Source organism: Coffea arabica, chromosome 11c (genome assembly GCF_036785885.1).
Source record: "Coffea arabica cultivar ET-39 chromosome 11c, Coffea Arabica ET-39 HiFi, whole genome shotgun sequence".
Classification (NCBI taxonomy): Eukaryota; Viridiplantae; Streptophyta; class Magnoliopsida; order Gentianales; family Rubiaceae; genus Coffea; species Coffea arabica.
The window spans coordinates 5,246,901-5,262,623 of NC_092330.1; the positions used below are offsets into that span (position 1 = coordinate 5,246,901).

At 34.6% G+C, this 15,723-nt stretch overlaps 2 protein-coding genes across 6 annotated transcripts; one reads left to right on the forward strand and one right to left on the reverse strand.

Moving 5' to 3' along the window:
- The first annotated feature begins 2,044 nt into the window (after positions 1 to 2,044).
- LOC113716872 (uncharacterized) lies at positions 2,045 to 9,942 on the forward strand. Of its 5 annotated transcripts, none has more exons than XM_072070498.1 (4): positions 2,045 to 2,714; positions 6,706 to 6,848; positions 6,963 to 7,116; positions 9,066 to 9,942. In XM_072070498.1, the coding sequence occupies exon 1, from the start codon at positions 2,115 to 2,117 to the stop codon at positions 2,709 to 2,711; it is 597 nt and encodes a 198-aa protein (XP_071926599.1). In that variant the 5' UTR covers positions 2,045 to 2,114; the 3' UTR covers positions 2,712 to 2,714; positions 6,706 to 6,848; positions 6,963 to 7,116; positions 9,066 to 9,942. The 5 variants fall into 5 exon arrangements, with proteins under 5 accessions (XP_071926599.1, XP_071926600.1, XP_071926601.1 ...); XM_072070499.1 differs by having other exon boundaries at positions 9,072 to 9,942; XM_072070500.1 differs by having other exon boundaries at positions 9,080 to 9,942.
- A 193-nt stretch (positions 9,943 to 10,135) lies between these two features.
- On the reverse strand, positions 10,136 to 11,041 carry LOC113716873 (major allergen Pru ar 1). The gene is made up of 2 exons (XM_027241405.2): positions 10,751 to 11,041; positions 10,136 to 10,650 (listed from the first exon to the last, which is right to left on the reverse strand). Exons 1-2 carry the CDS (start codon positions 10,929 to 10,931, stop codon positions 10,331 to 10,333), a joined length of 501 nt encoding a protein of 166 aa, XP_027097206.1. The 5' UTR covers positions 10,932 to 11,041; the 3' UTR covers positions 10,136 to 10,330.
- Between the last annotated feature and the right edge of the window lie 4,682 nt (positions 11,042 to 15,723).

A 15,723-nucleotide genomic window follows, 5' to 3' on the forward strand; every position in this document is an offset into this window, starting at 1 on the left:
GTATACAGAGGTCTGCCATTGTAACTAGCAAATTTGCTCAAGGAGGCCTCATTATAATAATGCAATCGTAGATGAGCTCATTGAATCCAAATTGGGACAGCATCAAGCTCTTCCTTCCTCATATCCAATTCTGGGCTCCAAGGCTCCAAAAATGACATTTTACTTGCAATTGGCCATGGAGATTGCTCCAATACACATGTCTAACTCTCAGCAGAGGAAAAGTTGAATATAAAAATGCCATTCTTCAAGGATATCACCTCAACCTTCCCCATTTCAGCCCATCTATTTTCGACAAATTTCTGGACAACGCTAAATGGAGGGTTGAATCCCCCAATGCAAAGCCTACTACCGCATGCTGCTATTTCTCCAATCCTTGAGATACATCCTCCATCGACACTTGGATTGGGCATTGATCTTCCGGTGGAATAAATTTAAGATTCAATCCCTCATGAGCTGGTTGAGCTCCACTAACTACTTGTGCCCAAGACTTACCACCCATCTCTGGTGAATAATGCTTTGGATTCACTTGTCCAATAGCTTGCTCCAGCTTCCCAGGTTGAATTTGGCTAACATCAAGTCCCAAAATTGAAGCATGAATGGCTTGACGTGTCAGCCACTCCATGAATTGGGACTTTAGAACCCTACTTATGGTGACTTTAAACAAGAGAGAAGAAGACAGTTGGCTAACAAAACTCTACAAAAATGCAAAAAACCAATAGGATGAAATGTATGCGAATGTGAAGTTGAAACATAATATATATAGAAACAAGAATGCAGAGCTGCCAATGTGCAACAATGGCGGAAGTTTACTCTACGCAAGTTAGCAAACACAATTGCCAAGTACGCATGTTAGCCCATACAGTTTGACTTCAATAGGGTAATTGATTTATATTTTAATGAGCATCCATGTTTTGTACTAACCAAATAGTGGTATGTAGTTGGTAATTAATTAATATTTTAAGCTTAAGTGCAAGGTTTTTTTTACACATAAAAACCAACGCCAGACACGTCTAATGGCAAAACAAATTATAAAAATTCAATCTTTTAATAATAAAACTATTGTCTGATAATAATTTTTTAATCTAAATTATAGGTTCATTTCTTTAGCACACAAATCTCAATGTGATATCCCATTAGTCAACGTATGCAAGAAAAGTTCCAAGATTATGCCTAATTAATTTAGTACAAACATATGTTAGTATAGAACTCCTTGTAGCCTACTATAATGACAAAAATGAGGTTCATACACTCATGTCCTTTTCAAGTCCCATGTGTAGCATAAAAAACCCATTAAACCCTAACATCATAGTCCCTACACCCTTAACTTTTTTTCTAACATCTTTCCATTTTGGGTTAATACTTTGAGAGTTTTAACTATTTCTTAACAAGCACTTCTTAATTGAAAGATAATTTACTGAAACATATCCTAAATCGTGTACAGATCAGTATACTCATCCCTTGGTTGCTTCACCCAATCCATTAAAATCACAAACTTCACAATTTCCTCGATTATTGAAGTTGGTGAAATGATTAGGCTGCAAAACTCATTGTATGCCACCTATCTCCCTAATTTACCGAACAAGATAAGGAGTTTTTCACTTGGTCAACTTTCGGGATGTTTCAATCTGTGGGGTTCGCTTGTTTCAATACCCTTTTGGGCATTCTTGTCCATGCGAGAATATTCGTCCAACACAGGACCCATGTAACCGAATGGTTTACTAGTAGAAATTGACAAAATAACTCGAATGGCACACATTTTCCAATTTAACGACCTTTTTTGTCACAAAAAAAGTTTGATGATCAAACTGTCCCATTTTTAATAGTTGAGTGATAATTTTGGCCCTTCACTCTAGGGAAAAAATAGTCAAGGATATCTATAGTATTACCACACTCTTGCGCATGAATGAAGTAACACTAGACTTTTAAACCTTGGGGGGCAAAGTGTATATAAAACTTATATAGCGTGCCAAAAGTGAAACTAATTCCTAATTAGAGGGCAAATTGCAATTAAGTCTCTGCATATTTTTCCCAAATTGCACTCCAACATTTCAAATTTCAAAAGCAAGAATTAGTAATATCGGAGAGAAAGAGCCCAAAAATTCCAATCCAATAGAATGAGTAGTAGTAATTACGACGGCAGAAAGAAGATGGAGAAGTCAGTTGAAGAAGATGAAGTGGAGGAATTGCTGAAAGCTGCACAAGATGATATGCTTCTTAAACTCGGCCTCAATTCCCACATGACCCACTCTTCCTCTCAATTTTCTAGCATTGACCCTGATCTTGATTCACGCTTTCTAGCCCTGAAAAAACCCCATCAATCAAAATCAAATTCAAAATCAATATCAAAATCAAAGCTTGATGATACAGCAGGCACAACCCAGAAAAACCCAGAAAAGGTTTTGCAAAATATCGATGAAAGTGATGATCTTTTTGCAAGATTTGCTGCTCTCAAGAGTTCTCTTCCTTCGTATAATACTTCTGTTAGAGATGGTCAAGTGCAGCAGCAGCAGCAGTTGATGGATGATGATGGTGCTGGAGAAGAAGATGAAGTGGAGAAGGTAATTAAGTGGGCTATTGATGCTGCTAGGCTTGACCCTTCTCCTCCCTCTAATTCTAATGATGATGCTGCTAGTGATGCTGATGATGTTAGTGATGATGAGGTGGATGATGGTCATGGTGTTGATGCGGGGAAAAAGAGTAAAGGGAAATGATGAGTGAGTGTAGTATGACTGTTTTTGTCAATTGTCATTGTCTGCAAACTGTAAGAGTTAGAGCTAATTCATAAAAAATCAAAATTTTGAGAATTTCTACTTATTTCTAAATTGTTGTTGTTTTGAAGCATAAATTAAATACACATTGCTGAATAATCTTCTGTATTTGGTGTGACGTAAGAATGGGATTTGGTTTACATGATGAAAAATTTAATTGTTTTTTTCTCTTAAGGTGCTTTCATTGGACGGAGGTCAGATTTTTTTCACTATCTCTAAGTTTAAACTGTAGAATGATATGCTAACAGGCCTAAAATTAGTGGTCTTTTGGAATATGTTAGTTTTACTCTATCTTCTGAAACACTCCAAGGAGAATTATTTTGCATCATGATTTTCTGTTGAGTGATCCTTTCATCCTACCACAGTGATTGTCTGAAAAATTTTTATTACCATATTTGTTTTCCGATTGCATTTTCTTTGAAGTTAGCTGGGTTTGCTTTAAAACTAGGAGTGAGCCTTGGGAAAAATCGCATACTGTTAGAAAGTTGAGTAGAATTACTTCATGGAAAGCTCAAAAATTGGTGGTTAGTAGACCTTGATTCTCAAATTCAGACCAAAGTTGCAATTGCTTGGTTCCGCAATTCAGCTGTTTCACTGCATATTTTCTAATTTTTGGTCTTTCAAGTGGTTAAGAACTCTTCCAATTCATTTGGCTTAGGTATTCATATTTACGTAGAAAAGACTCTGTAAAGAGACTTTTCATTTTAACACTATTCACTCCTTTGCATGTAAAAAATTTGATCATGCTTAAAGGAATCTTGGTTTCTCCAAAACAATGATTGGGGGTTGCAGATGACATAGACTAGCACTAGCAAGTTCTGAATAGTTTCTACTTGCATTTCTGTCAACTTTATGTGGAGGCAGACCAGATTGCTCTAAAGGGTGCCTTGATAATTTTTCACCATTTTGGATGTTTAGAAAACTATGTGATTAATAATAGAAATACTGTACACTATGTCATTATCTTTTCTAATTGAATCTTCAACCTGCTGCTAGCAAAACAGTGCAATGGGTTAAAGCTTAAATATTTGCAATATTTCACGTTATACTAAAATAATTGAAGAGGTTGCCACTTGATGGATTCCAAATTGAGTTGTCACATTGCCTGTTTGAGTGGAATCTAGAGTAGACAAATTCTGTTGCTATGATGCAATAATCTTATTGCTAGATGCTAACCATCCTTATTGATGTGGTGTTAACTATTTTAGTAATGCAAAAATAGGCCATAAATGTATTAAGTTTTTTTCTTAACTGGATTTCTGATCTCCAAAAGAGCAAGACTTCTTTCTTTTCATGCTCGTAGTTCTGCAAATACAGCACTTCATCTTTGTGCAAGCAGGATCCAATAATTGGGTATCATTTGACGCTTCAAACTTTTATTGTTGGAGATCTTTTGATTTGAAATGGAAAGAGGCATTAGGTGAAAGTAGTTGCAACGAAAATACTGCCTCTGTCTTTTACAAATTTCCTCTCCTTTACCTCATCTTTCGTCTCTTTTGATGGAGACTGGCAAGGAAAGAATCTAAAATAGAAAGCCAAGGCTTGTGCAAAAGCTTGAGAACGCAGAGGTATAGTCGTCTGTGGTTATGTCTTTTCTGCAAATAGAATTTCTATCCAGAAAATTTCCCCCTCTGTTAAAACTATTTACCATCAATATTGAAACTCATTGTACTCAAGGGCCTGTAGTTTCCAACAATTAGTGGTTTGATCTCTGGTTACTGATGAATTGTTGAGAATGAAATTCTAATATGATTTATGTCCTAGACGAAGAATTGTGCCTGGAATCTCTTTGGTGTGAGTAGGATAACATCCAGGTTTTGTTTAGGATTTCAGAATGGACAAGAGAGTTCGACGTATATATGATACAAGTGACAGAATATGATCCAGATCAATATTTTAGCATCACACTGGCGGTAATTTAGAAGTTCTGTTATGCAGATTATGGATGAAATGCACAATGGAACCCATACATTGCTTACTTGAGTTTGTGATCTTTGAAATCATTGACTGCTTTAGTTCTTTTATATCACTAAACCCTAGTGGCATGACCTGGCTAAGATTTTGTGTCCAGGCCATTTTTGCCTGAAAAGAAACCTGCAAGTTCTTTCTTCACAATTTTCTCTTTAATTAGGAATGATCTGCTTTTATTTTCTGGGACCCAGCCTAATTATTATTTGTTTTGATCCAACCTAATCATCAACCACAGATTTATGAGCTTGTATTGGTATTTGCACAAATTTTATTTGTTGGATAGAAGAATATACTGCTTTATACATATTTGGAATGCTTTATCAAACACAATAACTTCTTCCTTTATGGAGATTAAGCCATTTTTTAGTTTTTGTTCTAATATAAATGCTGTCTAAGCAACTTGATTAATACTTGCCACTTGGAATATGATGACATCCAATATGCTTTCCATGAAATTAGTTTTGTCTGCTACACTTTCAAAAGTTTGATTGTTGAGATTTGACTCCATTACTATCAAGCTCTACATTTATTTCCTAGAGTAACCTTCATCTTTTCCAACCAGGAGAGGAGAACAATTTTGTCGGAGTGCATTTAAAAGGTTTTCATATGTATGAGATATTATATTTTCCTTTTGGAATGTGCAAGTATTAGTTACAGGAGATGTAGGCTCTCATGGTTGTATACTTTTAGATGTTATGTTTTGATACTTTGTGGAACTTAAAGATCCAGAAGAGTGCTTTTAGTTATCTACAACTAGCTGCAAGCAAAGGAATCCCCATGCCAAGATCAGTAAAGGGATAATTTGCAGAAAACATTACCTTAATTAGGCATGTTAGTTTGTAAGATTCCAAATGCTTTGTTAGTTCAATAATAAACTGCAGTTATATTATCTACTTCAATTGAAATGAAATACTAAAATAAATGGTAAATCCATATCTGGCAATTCCAATCCACATTCTAATGCACAATTGTGCATGCAATATCATATTGTTCACTTTGGCTATTAAGTAAAGAGTGGGGAGATAAACTTCCAATTTTATAATTGGCATTTTAATACTATGTTCACACTTCTGTCTGCAACTCTTTTATTTTAGAACGGAGTATTCTCTCTCTCTCTCAACCCACTCTTCCTTTCTAGTATCCTTTGATCACTCCCTTGGGAGAAATAGGTAGAGGCCACTTGTCCATGACTTGGTTTGTGAGAGATTTGATAGTTTTTGTTTTTCTTTTGTTGGTGCTTTATTAGCATTTCTCTTTTCTAAATCCCCTGAGTTTCCTGTTTTCCCACTCTATTCTTTATGCTAACAAACTTATGTGTGTTTCTGAATTACCATATCTCTAATAAATCCCTGGAATTAAACTGAAGGGCTGCAAGTTATGAGTTGTTATGATGTAGTCTGACTGGGCATTTGTTTCAATTATGCAGTTATAGTGCGGCTAAATGTTCTGAAAAGTTTGTTGGACTTTATTCTTTGTTTGAGATAGATTCTAAGTTTTGTTTCTTCATATATGGTGTTTTATCCTATTTGGCATCTTGTGTTACTCTAAATTTTGGTTCTAAGTTTGTTCTATTTCAGTCTGTTGTTTTTAGTCAAAATATAGTAGCTTTTATTAGGTAAACTTTCTGGTCTAATTTCTTCAAGCATGTAAACGACATATTGATAGTTGTTACTAACAGAGCAGAGCAAAAGAAATTGGTCTTGCCTGTAAATTTATCTTTATTAGTAAGAGTTGTTTATGCACATCACAAGGGAATACCTGATTTTACCCGTGTTACTTTTCTATATGGTAATTACAATAGGAATTTATGCCCAAGGTCTGGCATTATCCCAACCTTATATCTACTTTCTTCTTTGTTCATTAGTTTTGTCTTGCTGTGTTGTTTTTTTTTTTTTGGGAAAAGGGGTGGGGGTGGGGGTGGGGTTTCTTTCTCTTCTGAGCATAGCTTGGTGTATGAGATCATCAGGTCACCATGGAACGGACATGTTGTCATAGGATTTCGCTGAAATCTCGCAGCTCTTGGAGAGCATTGCTATTTCCAATCTGTTTTGTGGTGATTCCTTCGAACCGTCATATCCAACATCGACCACTGAATGAAGCAGTATTTCAGTAAGTCACCATCTCTCTCTTGTTTGGAAGACTTTTCCTAGTCAATTAACTCTGTTTTCTCTTCTTCGTCTTCATACTCTAGAGCTAATTGTATCCACATTTCTTATAGTATAGTCATGCAAAACCATCCTGGCAAAGTTGTGGATAGTGACCATTGGCCTCTTGCTGGTCGTCGTCTGCTGGATCAAGATACCAAAACTGTAGACAGCCCAACTCCTTGATGGCTCTGTTCCTGGTCCATATTCAGGCATCTTTTAAGAATTTGCAAGTAAGAAGATTTTTTATAATTGCCCATCTGATGTTACTCTAGAAACCTCGAACTGTTGGGTAAAGAAAAGAATGCTGTAACATGAGGACTTAAGATACCACAGTATTTAGCAGGCTAAATGTCAACTAGTCAAATCAAACAATTGTATATGGAAGCTTTAGACAGTTGCAGAATCATAAACATTTTGAAATTTGAGAAATACCTCGTTAGTTATATGGTATGTGTTAATGCTATTTTTTTAAGGGTTTTATTTTTTATATTTTATTTTTTTATAACTTCTTTTTAGAAAGAACAATGTTGCAAATTCCGAGCAAAGCAAAAATTTATCAACCTGGACCTCCATAGCCTACAGTTCCTTTTTACTCCTGTTGGACCATACTTATACAAAGTTTTCACTTTTCACTTCTAGTAGAAATCTGGCTTACCGAAAATTTCCCACAAGCCGTTATATCATGGCAAGAAGAACATTACCTGGCTTTATATCACAATAAATTATTTGTTTCTGGCACTGGTTGTGAACGTAATTAATTGAACTTCCTATGTAATATTTGTTCTTTGAAAAAGATTTAGTTTGTTGGATGTTTCTATTTGTCTAGACATCCCTTGGGCATTTAATCAAGAAGTAGAGCTATAAACTCATTTTTGTGAAAATCAATACTCGAGCAAGCAGTTGTAATCTTAATATGATTTCTGCCAAACACTTGCCTAAAGATGATGTTCAACAAGAAACTCGTGGAAGCTCCTTTATGTTGAAAATTGATTACTTCAACAGTGATAGTTAGTCCATTGTGGTCAAATTATCCTAAACAGCACCAAAGCTAGCCTACAAATTACTTTGTCTTTGGATAATCCATTATTTGCATGAAGTAGTTTTCCTGTAAGAATGTTCCAGGAATGGATTTTCTGTGGTTGATTCTGCAGGGAAAACTTTTTTTATGCTCCAAATAAAGCAGTAGATAAAAGACAACAACAGGGTGGCTCTAAGAACCATAGAAACTACTGAAGGGATCATTTTGTGGATAACATACATCTTCCGTAGCTTTCGTTTTCTGACGTTGCATCTCTACAGCTAAGAACTGGTGCACCACTGTAACAACTATTATGTCTGATAACTGGTACAGCACTAATGTCTGCAAAAGGATATAATAGATTCTTCATAAAGTTGTTGAGAGAAAGATCTTAGTTGTGAACTCTGCTCAGCTGGAGAGACAGGCCCCTGGAAGAAGTTCCCCTTTAGGTATAATATGCTAGGTTGCTGCAGGTCCCAAGAAAGTTCTCTGGACAAGATAAATGATTTTCAGATATGGCCAACTCAACAAAATTCTTCAGGTTGCCAGAATTGAAGGAATAGATCCAGTTAAATGGTTTTGTGCTAGACTTAATGATTGACAACAATGCTATACTGAAGAGAGTTTCTACTTCAGTTCCATTGAGCTTATTTCTGGAAGGATTGAGAACTAGTAAGTTTTGACAGTTTCCAAATTTTGCAGGTGTATATCCTTTTAATTTGTTTTCATTCAGCCATAGATCATTCAAGAGCGACAATTTCCCATAGGATATGGAAGGTTTCCTGATAAAGCTCAGCCTTTTGTGGCTTTTGAAGATTACCAATTCCAGTGGGAAAAAAGGGCAGTGGGCTTGTCATAATACTCCATAAATAACCAATTTAGGTTGACAAGATCACCAATGCACAACGAATGTCACCATAAACCTGTGTGAAGTTACTGCAAACTGTACAAGCTTAGTGGAGAATCTGCATGCATCATTTGTTATAGCACGTCGTAAAATCCAGATTGCTGCAGTTAGTGAATTCAAAAATGATTGAGCTCATCTAGTTCCCCACTAACAACATTAGTTTTTTTCTGGAGAAGTATCTCCATAAGCTTTTGTAGGTTTTAAAAATCAATTGACACCTTTCCAGTAAAACTGTTGCTTGACAACTTAAACAGCCTTAGCTTTGTAGAATTTGATAGTGAAAGTGGAAGAGCACCAGTAAAGTTGTTGCTTCCAAGCTGATAAAGATGAAGATGGGGAAGCACGAGCACAAAGCCTGATGGAAGTTCTCCACCATGTTAATGGATGATGGGCATATACCTGATAGATTGTTGCTGCAGAATGTTAGGAATCTTAATTTTCTCAGTGCATCTGGAGTTCTCCCTTAGAGGGCATCAATAGCAGCTGATAAACTCTGAAGAGAGGTAAGATTTCCCAAAATAAGAAAAAAGAGTAATGGCTCCTGTGAAGTAGTTGTAGTGAATGAACTTTGTTTTTGTTAAGGAACCAAGTTTTGGAAGTCTCTGACCAAGTGTGTTAATTGCCACAGCAAGGCAACTAAGGTTAAATCAGTTAGACAAGTTGGCTGGTATCCGCCCTTCCCTTCGAGAAGATTCCTGTCAGGTCTAGAATCTTCATTTCAAGAAGATAACCAAACTTGATAAGAAATTCCACATTGAAGGGTATTGTTGTGGAGATTTATCATATGACAAAAGTTTCAGTTTATACGTCAGTCCCTCTGGAAATTAAACTAATGATGGTTACTCTGCTGTGTTCACTCCACAGGTGACACCTTCTCACTGGCAAAATAGAGTATGAAAGTTGCTAAATTCGGTTTGAGATCCCTTATACTCAAAAAGGGATTTGATTGGACCACTTTAGTAATAATTGTATAAATAACTATAGATGACTGTTTTTTTAAACAAAATTTTCACTTTTCTTGTATTTTCTTAGCACTCCATCTGAGTTGGAGGCTAGATACTTGTATAAGCATACTTATGGGTGCTAATAGTCAATGATGCAACAATTGTAGACATTTATAATCAACAGAAACTATGGATTCCATAGATAGTGAAGAACTTCCAACTAACCAACTTTGACATTTCTTAACCTTAAACTACATAAGCAAATTTTTGGCAAATTGCTCAAATGGTGATAGATTTCTTCTGAGGATTCTCCAATCAATGAGGTGCTTCAAATTTCGACATAGGCATTAAAGATTTAGGTGTCACTCACGGCGCAATCATAAATCAAAGCTTCAAACAAGATTTATTATTGATGACCGGTAAAATATTACAAGCAAAACACACTTTGATGATACATTAAAATCGCATTACCCAACAATTGAAGCTCAAGAAAAGAGCTACCAAAGAAAACAGATCTTCAATATGTTTATTTCAATCATCCAACAAGTATGTGGGCATATATGACGCAGCATTGATCAGTTGTATACATCAGGATTTGCGATGAGGTAGGCTTCCACAGCCTTGAACATGGCCGAGGACCTTTCTTTTGCTGCCTTAATTTGCTGTTTTGCTCCCTCAATTTGTTCTTCGGTATACTCGATATTGCCCTTGGGGTAGTATGTGCTGGTGGTCTTACAGATTGACCCTCCATCAGCTGAGGCTTCGATTTTAATCACGTTAGCTACTTTTTCAATCTTATCACTGAAGGAATCACTTTCAAGAATAGTATAGCTGTAGGTGAAGTTGTCTTTGTCAATTCCATCGACTCTCTGTTTTGCACCCTTATATTGACTACCTAAACATTCAACAAAGTTCAAAAAATATATATATAAAATTATTCGAATTTATGGACAAAAAATTATGAAATGATGATTAGGTGAATCTCAAGAACTAACCTTCACCAAAAGTGATCAACTTGATGGATCCCACTCCTCCATCTCCTTCAACGATTTCGACTTTTTTAATGGCCTGTGGCAGCACCTTGGTAATGAAGTGGTCATCAAGGATGAAGGCCTTGAACAACCTTGGAGGAGGGATTGAGCAGGGGACGTCATAATCACAAGTGAGAGGGGCCATGATGCCTTGGTTGGTGTTTGGGAATAAACAAAAGTTCTCTTCAGGAACAAAGGGTTTGAAGAAATGTGTAGTTCTTGAAGAGGATCTGGGGTGCTAAGCAATGCGACTGGAGATGGTATTTATAGGATGAAATTGTAGTGTGAATCTTCTAAATACAAAGGACCTACACTGGACTTCATAGTCAGTCTTCTTGTGCTGGCGAGGTATTGTGATCTAAATTTTGACACCAATGGGCACTGATAATCCAACTTTGTTGGATTGTGATGCGTAGTTTTGAGTAAAAAGGACGCAATTTGTTGATGGTCTTATTTATTAGCATGTTAAAAATTAATCCAACTTAAACAGCCGAGGCCGGCGATAATATCTGGAATTTGTTGATGGTCTAATTTATTAGTATGTTATTAGACCTGAGATTTTTCAAATTTTGATTATTAGATTTGGAATTTCTTGGATCTATTCGACAGATCTCACCATAATATCTGAACTTGAAACAATTAATTAGTAGATCTGATAATTAAAAAATGCACAGATGTCCTTAAAATTACAATTATTTTATCTCATTTTTTGGATTTGGAGCTTTATAATGTAATTTTTATTGTTCTTCAAATCTGTTTTTTGATATTATGTTTGATGATGTAATTTCTATCATTAATGTAGATTTTAATGCAATTATGATATTTTATTAAAAAAAAAAACAACTAAGGCCGGCGATAATGTCAGAATAGTTATTTTAAAGTTAGAATAAGTTCTATCTAAAATGATAAATTTATGTTTTCTTTGCTTTTTGTGTAATTAGAAAGTCAAAACTAATCAATTCACAAGAAACTTGGCGTGGCATTGCATTTGCCACGTATTAAAGTTTCCTGAACCACAGTATAAAATGCTGAGTTGACTTCGTTGTCAGTTTTGGTGTGCTCCGACCGCAATTACTTATTACTGTTGATTTTGAAGAATTGGAACCACATTTCTTGATTTTAAGATTTAGTATTGACAAAAGGTACCGCGACTATATAATTCCAAACAATTTGAGTCCACAATGTGTGGTTCCTAAGTTCATGATTGTACTTTTGCCCAACTCTTGTTTTTTTTTTCTTGAGGGGTTGCTTTCCTTCATTTGTTGAACATTGACAAAGCTGTTGCTAAAACGAATGTTAAGTGGAATAGGTCAAGCAATAGTAAATTGAGAATGGCGTAAAAATTTTAGCCAATTTTTGAAAAAAAAAAATCTAAGAAAAAGATAACCTTATTCGATTTTTTTGTGTTATTCAAACTTGAAAGTTAAATATTGTTTTTAAAAGTGTATTTGAGGGTTGCATCCTAAATTTAACTTTTTTTTTTTAATCTTAGAATAAGTCAAAACAAATAGTGAGAGTTCTGGGGTTTAAATCCTCCCACTTACACTGCAAAAAAAAAAAAAAAATGAGTTGTAAAACTTGCAAATTCTTTTCCCTTGGCTTTGTATTGGTACGAAAGAGTCGAGAGATTTACTTATTCTTAATGCGTTACTTCTAAACATACCTCGTATAAGTGTTCTCATAATATGGATTTTCATCTGCATATATAGATCACACTAATTAAAGCATAATGTGTAATCTTTTGCCCTCCAGTTTCATAAACTCCTTGGTATTTTTATTCTACCGGAGGGAGCATGAAGCATCATCACCAAATTGTTTATCACTGAATAACTATGGAGAATGTAAGTTGCCTAGTGTTCCCACTAATAGCCATCTAATAAATATTGTACCCTTCTCATTGCTGGAGATAGTTGCTTTTCTATTGAAGTAATGTCTAAGCCACTATACATAATCAGTTTCAACAACCTTCAAGATTTATATGCGCCCTTACATTACGTATCAGAATCTCAACTCTCAAGTTTGGAGGATCTTTTATTTTTTTGTGTCTAGAAGAAATATATAACCGACTAGTTATATATTAATGACTACTTAAGTTAAATATGATTAAATCCTTTCAAAACCTATGCATGACGCATTAATTCCCGGGAATTAATTAAATAAAAAGTTGGTATTGAAGCTTTGATATTTTTGTTTTTTAGTGTAAGTGGGTCTCTTGAAGTGTTGATGACATAAATTCTAATGTAATGTAGGTTAGATTATTTTATTTACTTAAAATAAAATAATTATAAATGCTGATAATCAACTATTTGTGAGTTAAATATAGTGTATAATTACCAAAAGAATTAGCAAAGTGACACACTTGATTAGGAATACCATTAAATATTCGTTGAATTATAGGAATAATATAAAATTTTGAAATTTGCAAAAACTAGCTCAAACCTATGAATAGTGATACACGATTCGAATTCCGCAGCAATTCCCATTACGGAATTTTTTTTAAAATTATAACTAAAAGATAGCAAGTAGGGACATATTTAAATTTAAGATATTTTCTATTAAGCTTCAAGTATGTTAGGAGGTTAGTGGTGTTCTAAGTCACATAATAAATGAAGAACAAACTAAAAATTGTGAACTTGAAAGTTTATCCATTGAATAGGTTTTTGGTTCAGACACTCAAAATCTTCCACTAGAATTAGCTAAAAAAAATTGCCATGGTAGTTGTTAAAGCCGAAAGAGCCAATATCAAAACCAAAGGTACAATAGAAGAAACATACATGCACGAGCCATCAAATTGTAAAAATTCTCCACAAGATAGGAACTGACTTCGTATGGTGCTCCCAATTAGCTAATTCTTTATAACATGAACAATTTGAGCACTTTTCATCTCATGCTAAGACAAGAATAAAATTAGAAGAAAAGGGAAAGGTCAAATGAGCAATTTTTTTGCCTTCAAAGACATATATAAAGCCATCATAGGACCCTCAAAATTGGGCTGAAATCAGCAAAAGAGTCAGCTCTTGCTTGAAGAAACTCTAAATTGAATACAAATGTGTGTGTGTGTGTGTGTGTTTTTTTAACCCTTGCTAGCCTCTTTTGTGACTAAAAACCTCTTTTAAACATCAAACAACTTTCATTTTGCGAATGTTTTCAAGCACGAATGGCTTTTTGATGCACTGAAGTGAAGGTAAGGAAAGAAAGAAGTGAGAAAATAAAAATATGAGTCATGTTCACAGCAACAGAGAGATATGGATATGTATCCTAGATTCATCTCGAGTTTTTTTTGTCAAAATAACCTTTTTTTCAAAAAATATTCCGGCAATGATTCAACTCCAAATTTTATTACTAATCTAATCTTCTGACTTTATCCCCTAATAAGAAGCAACCACCTCCATACTTTCTAAATCAAGTTTTTCAAACTCAATCAAATTCTAGATTCACATAGGAGGTTCTAGATTCACAGGTATCCATCCAAAATAAAAGCATAAGACTCCTTTCCTCAGCCCTACATGCTATTCCCTCCATATTGCCACATGTGCAGTGAGTTTGGTTCAATGCAGTATGACAAAATCAAAACTAAAACTCTGGAAAGAGTTAATTGAATGAACAAGTGATGGAGAGTTCTGTACAAACATACTAATAATTCCAATTTTGCTAGATTTGTAGTGAGTTTTTCCTTTTTTTCATTCTTAATAGGAAAGAGAGCATCAGAAAGAGAAAATTACTGTAACTGGAATGGAGATGAACAATCAAAATTTTAGATTTTGCTTTTCGTGTTTGGTGATAATAGTTTTCCTGGATTTGTAGTGAGTTTTTCTTTTATTTTTTTCTTAATAAGAAGGAAAGCATCACAAAGAGAAACAGTCAGATTTTAGATTTTGGTCTCATCTTTGGAAATATCGTTAGGTTTATGTTAAGTATTCAAGACTTTTGCTCTCATGTTTGAAAATATCGTCATATTTATGCTAAGTATTCGAGATTTTTTTGGATACTTGAGTAACAAGTAAAGACAGAGTAGAGTATTATAGTCAAAAAGGAAAAGATAGATTCAGACTAGAGTATGATAGTTATATAGGGGATTTTTGGACAATATTAACGGCTAGTGAAGGGTTTTACCCTTTTTCTCATTTCCATTTGAATTTGATCGGATAGATTACAAAAAAGGTTGTTATGCGAATAAAGTATGAAATTGAATCATAACATTTTTTGTGAAGGGAGCTATTTAGGCAAATAACTCGATTCATCTCAGCAGCAGAATGAACAAAATATGGGTATAGTTGCTGTACTTTGAATTGAATACTGACTGAAAGCTGAAAGAGACAAATTGAGATGCAGAAAGAAGACCAAAAGGTATACGGATATGCATATTTTCTGGCATAATAATAATGCGTTAAGGATGACTGAAAGATAAATACTATTAGCACATTGAACATAAATAACAAAAGCTTGCAAGTGCAACCCAAAAGCAAAAAAAAAAAAAAAAAAGATTTCTTTTTCAACTTTTAAAATGAAATGCAACAAAATGAAATACGAATATGCATTTTGTTTGGCATGACAATAATGCAACACCTAGAGTGACCAAAATATAAAAACTAATATTTCATCAAGAGTGAATAGCGGAACAAGCTTGCCATTACTTGCCAAGAAATGAATAAAATGAAAAGGTGTTGCATGATTTTTAGAAAATATAGCGGCTCTTAGTCATGGTTCTGGCATTCAGATATAAAGATTGTGACTTTATAATTTTAGAAGGTGTGGTTGTAGTGGTGAAGTGGTATTTACTAAATGCTTCCAACAATTGTGCTAGTAGAATGTGTATCCTTGATTTACCTATGCCATAGAACAATTGTGCTGTTAATCATTTATGACTGATTACTGAATTAACACGGAGACAAATTGAAATCTAGAGCACATGTTGGGCTATGAGCATTTGGTGAAAG

Excerpts from the sequence above, each read along its gene's own strand:
- LOC113716873 (XM_027241405.2), bottom strand. The coding sequence starts at position 10,931 with ATGGCCCCTCTCACTTGTGATTATGACGTCCCCTGCTCAATCCCTCCT. Across the intron at positions 10,651-10,750 it reads GTTGATCACTTTTGGTGAAG|GTAGTCAATATAAGGGTGCA; the intron begins GTTAGTTCTTGA and ends TTGAATGTTTAG.
- LOC113716872 (XM_072070498.1), top strand. The coding sequence starts at position 2,115 with ATGAGTAGTAGTAATTACGACGGCAGAAAGAAGATGGAGAAGTCAGTT.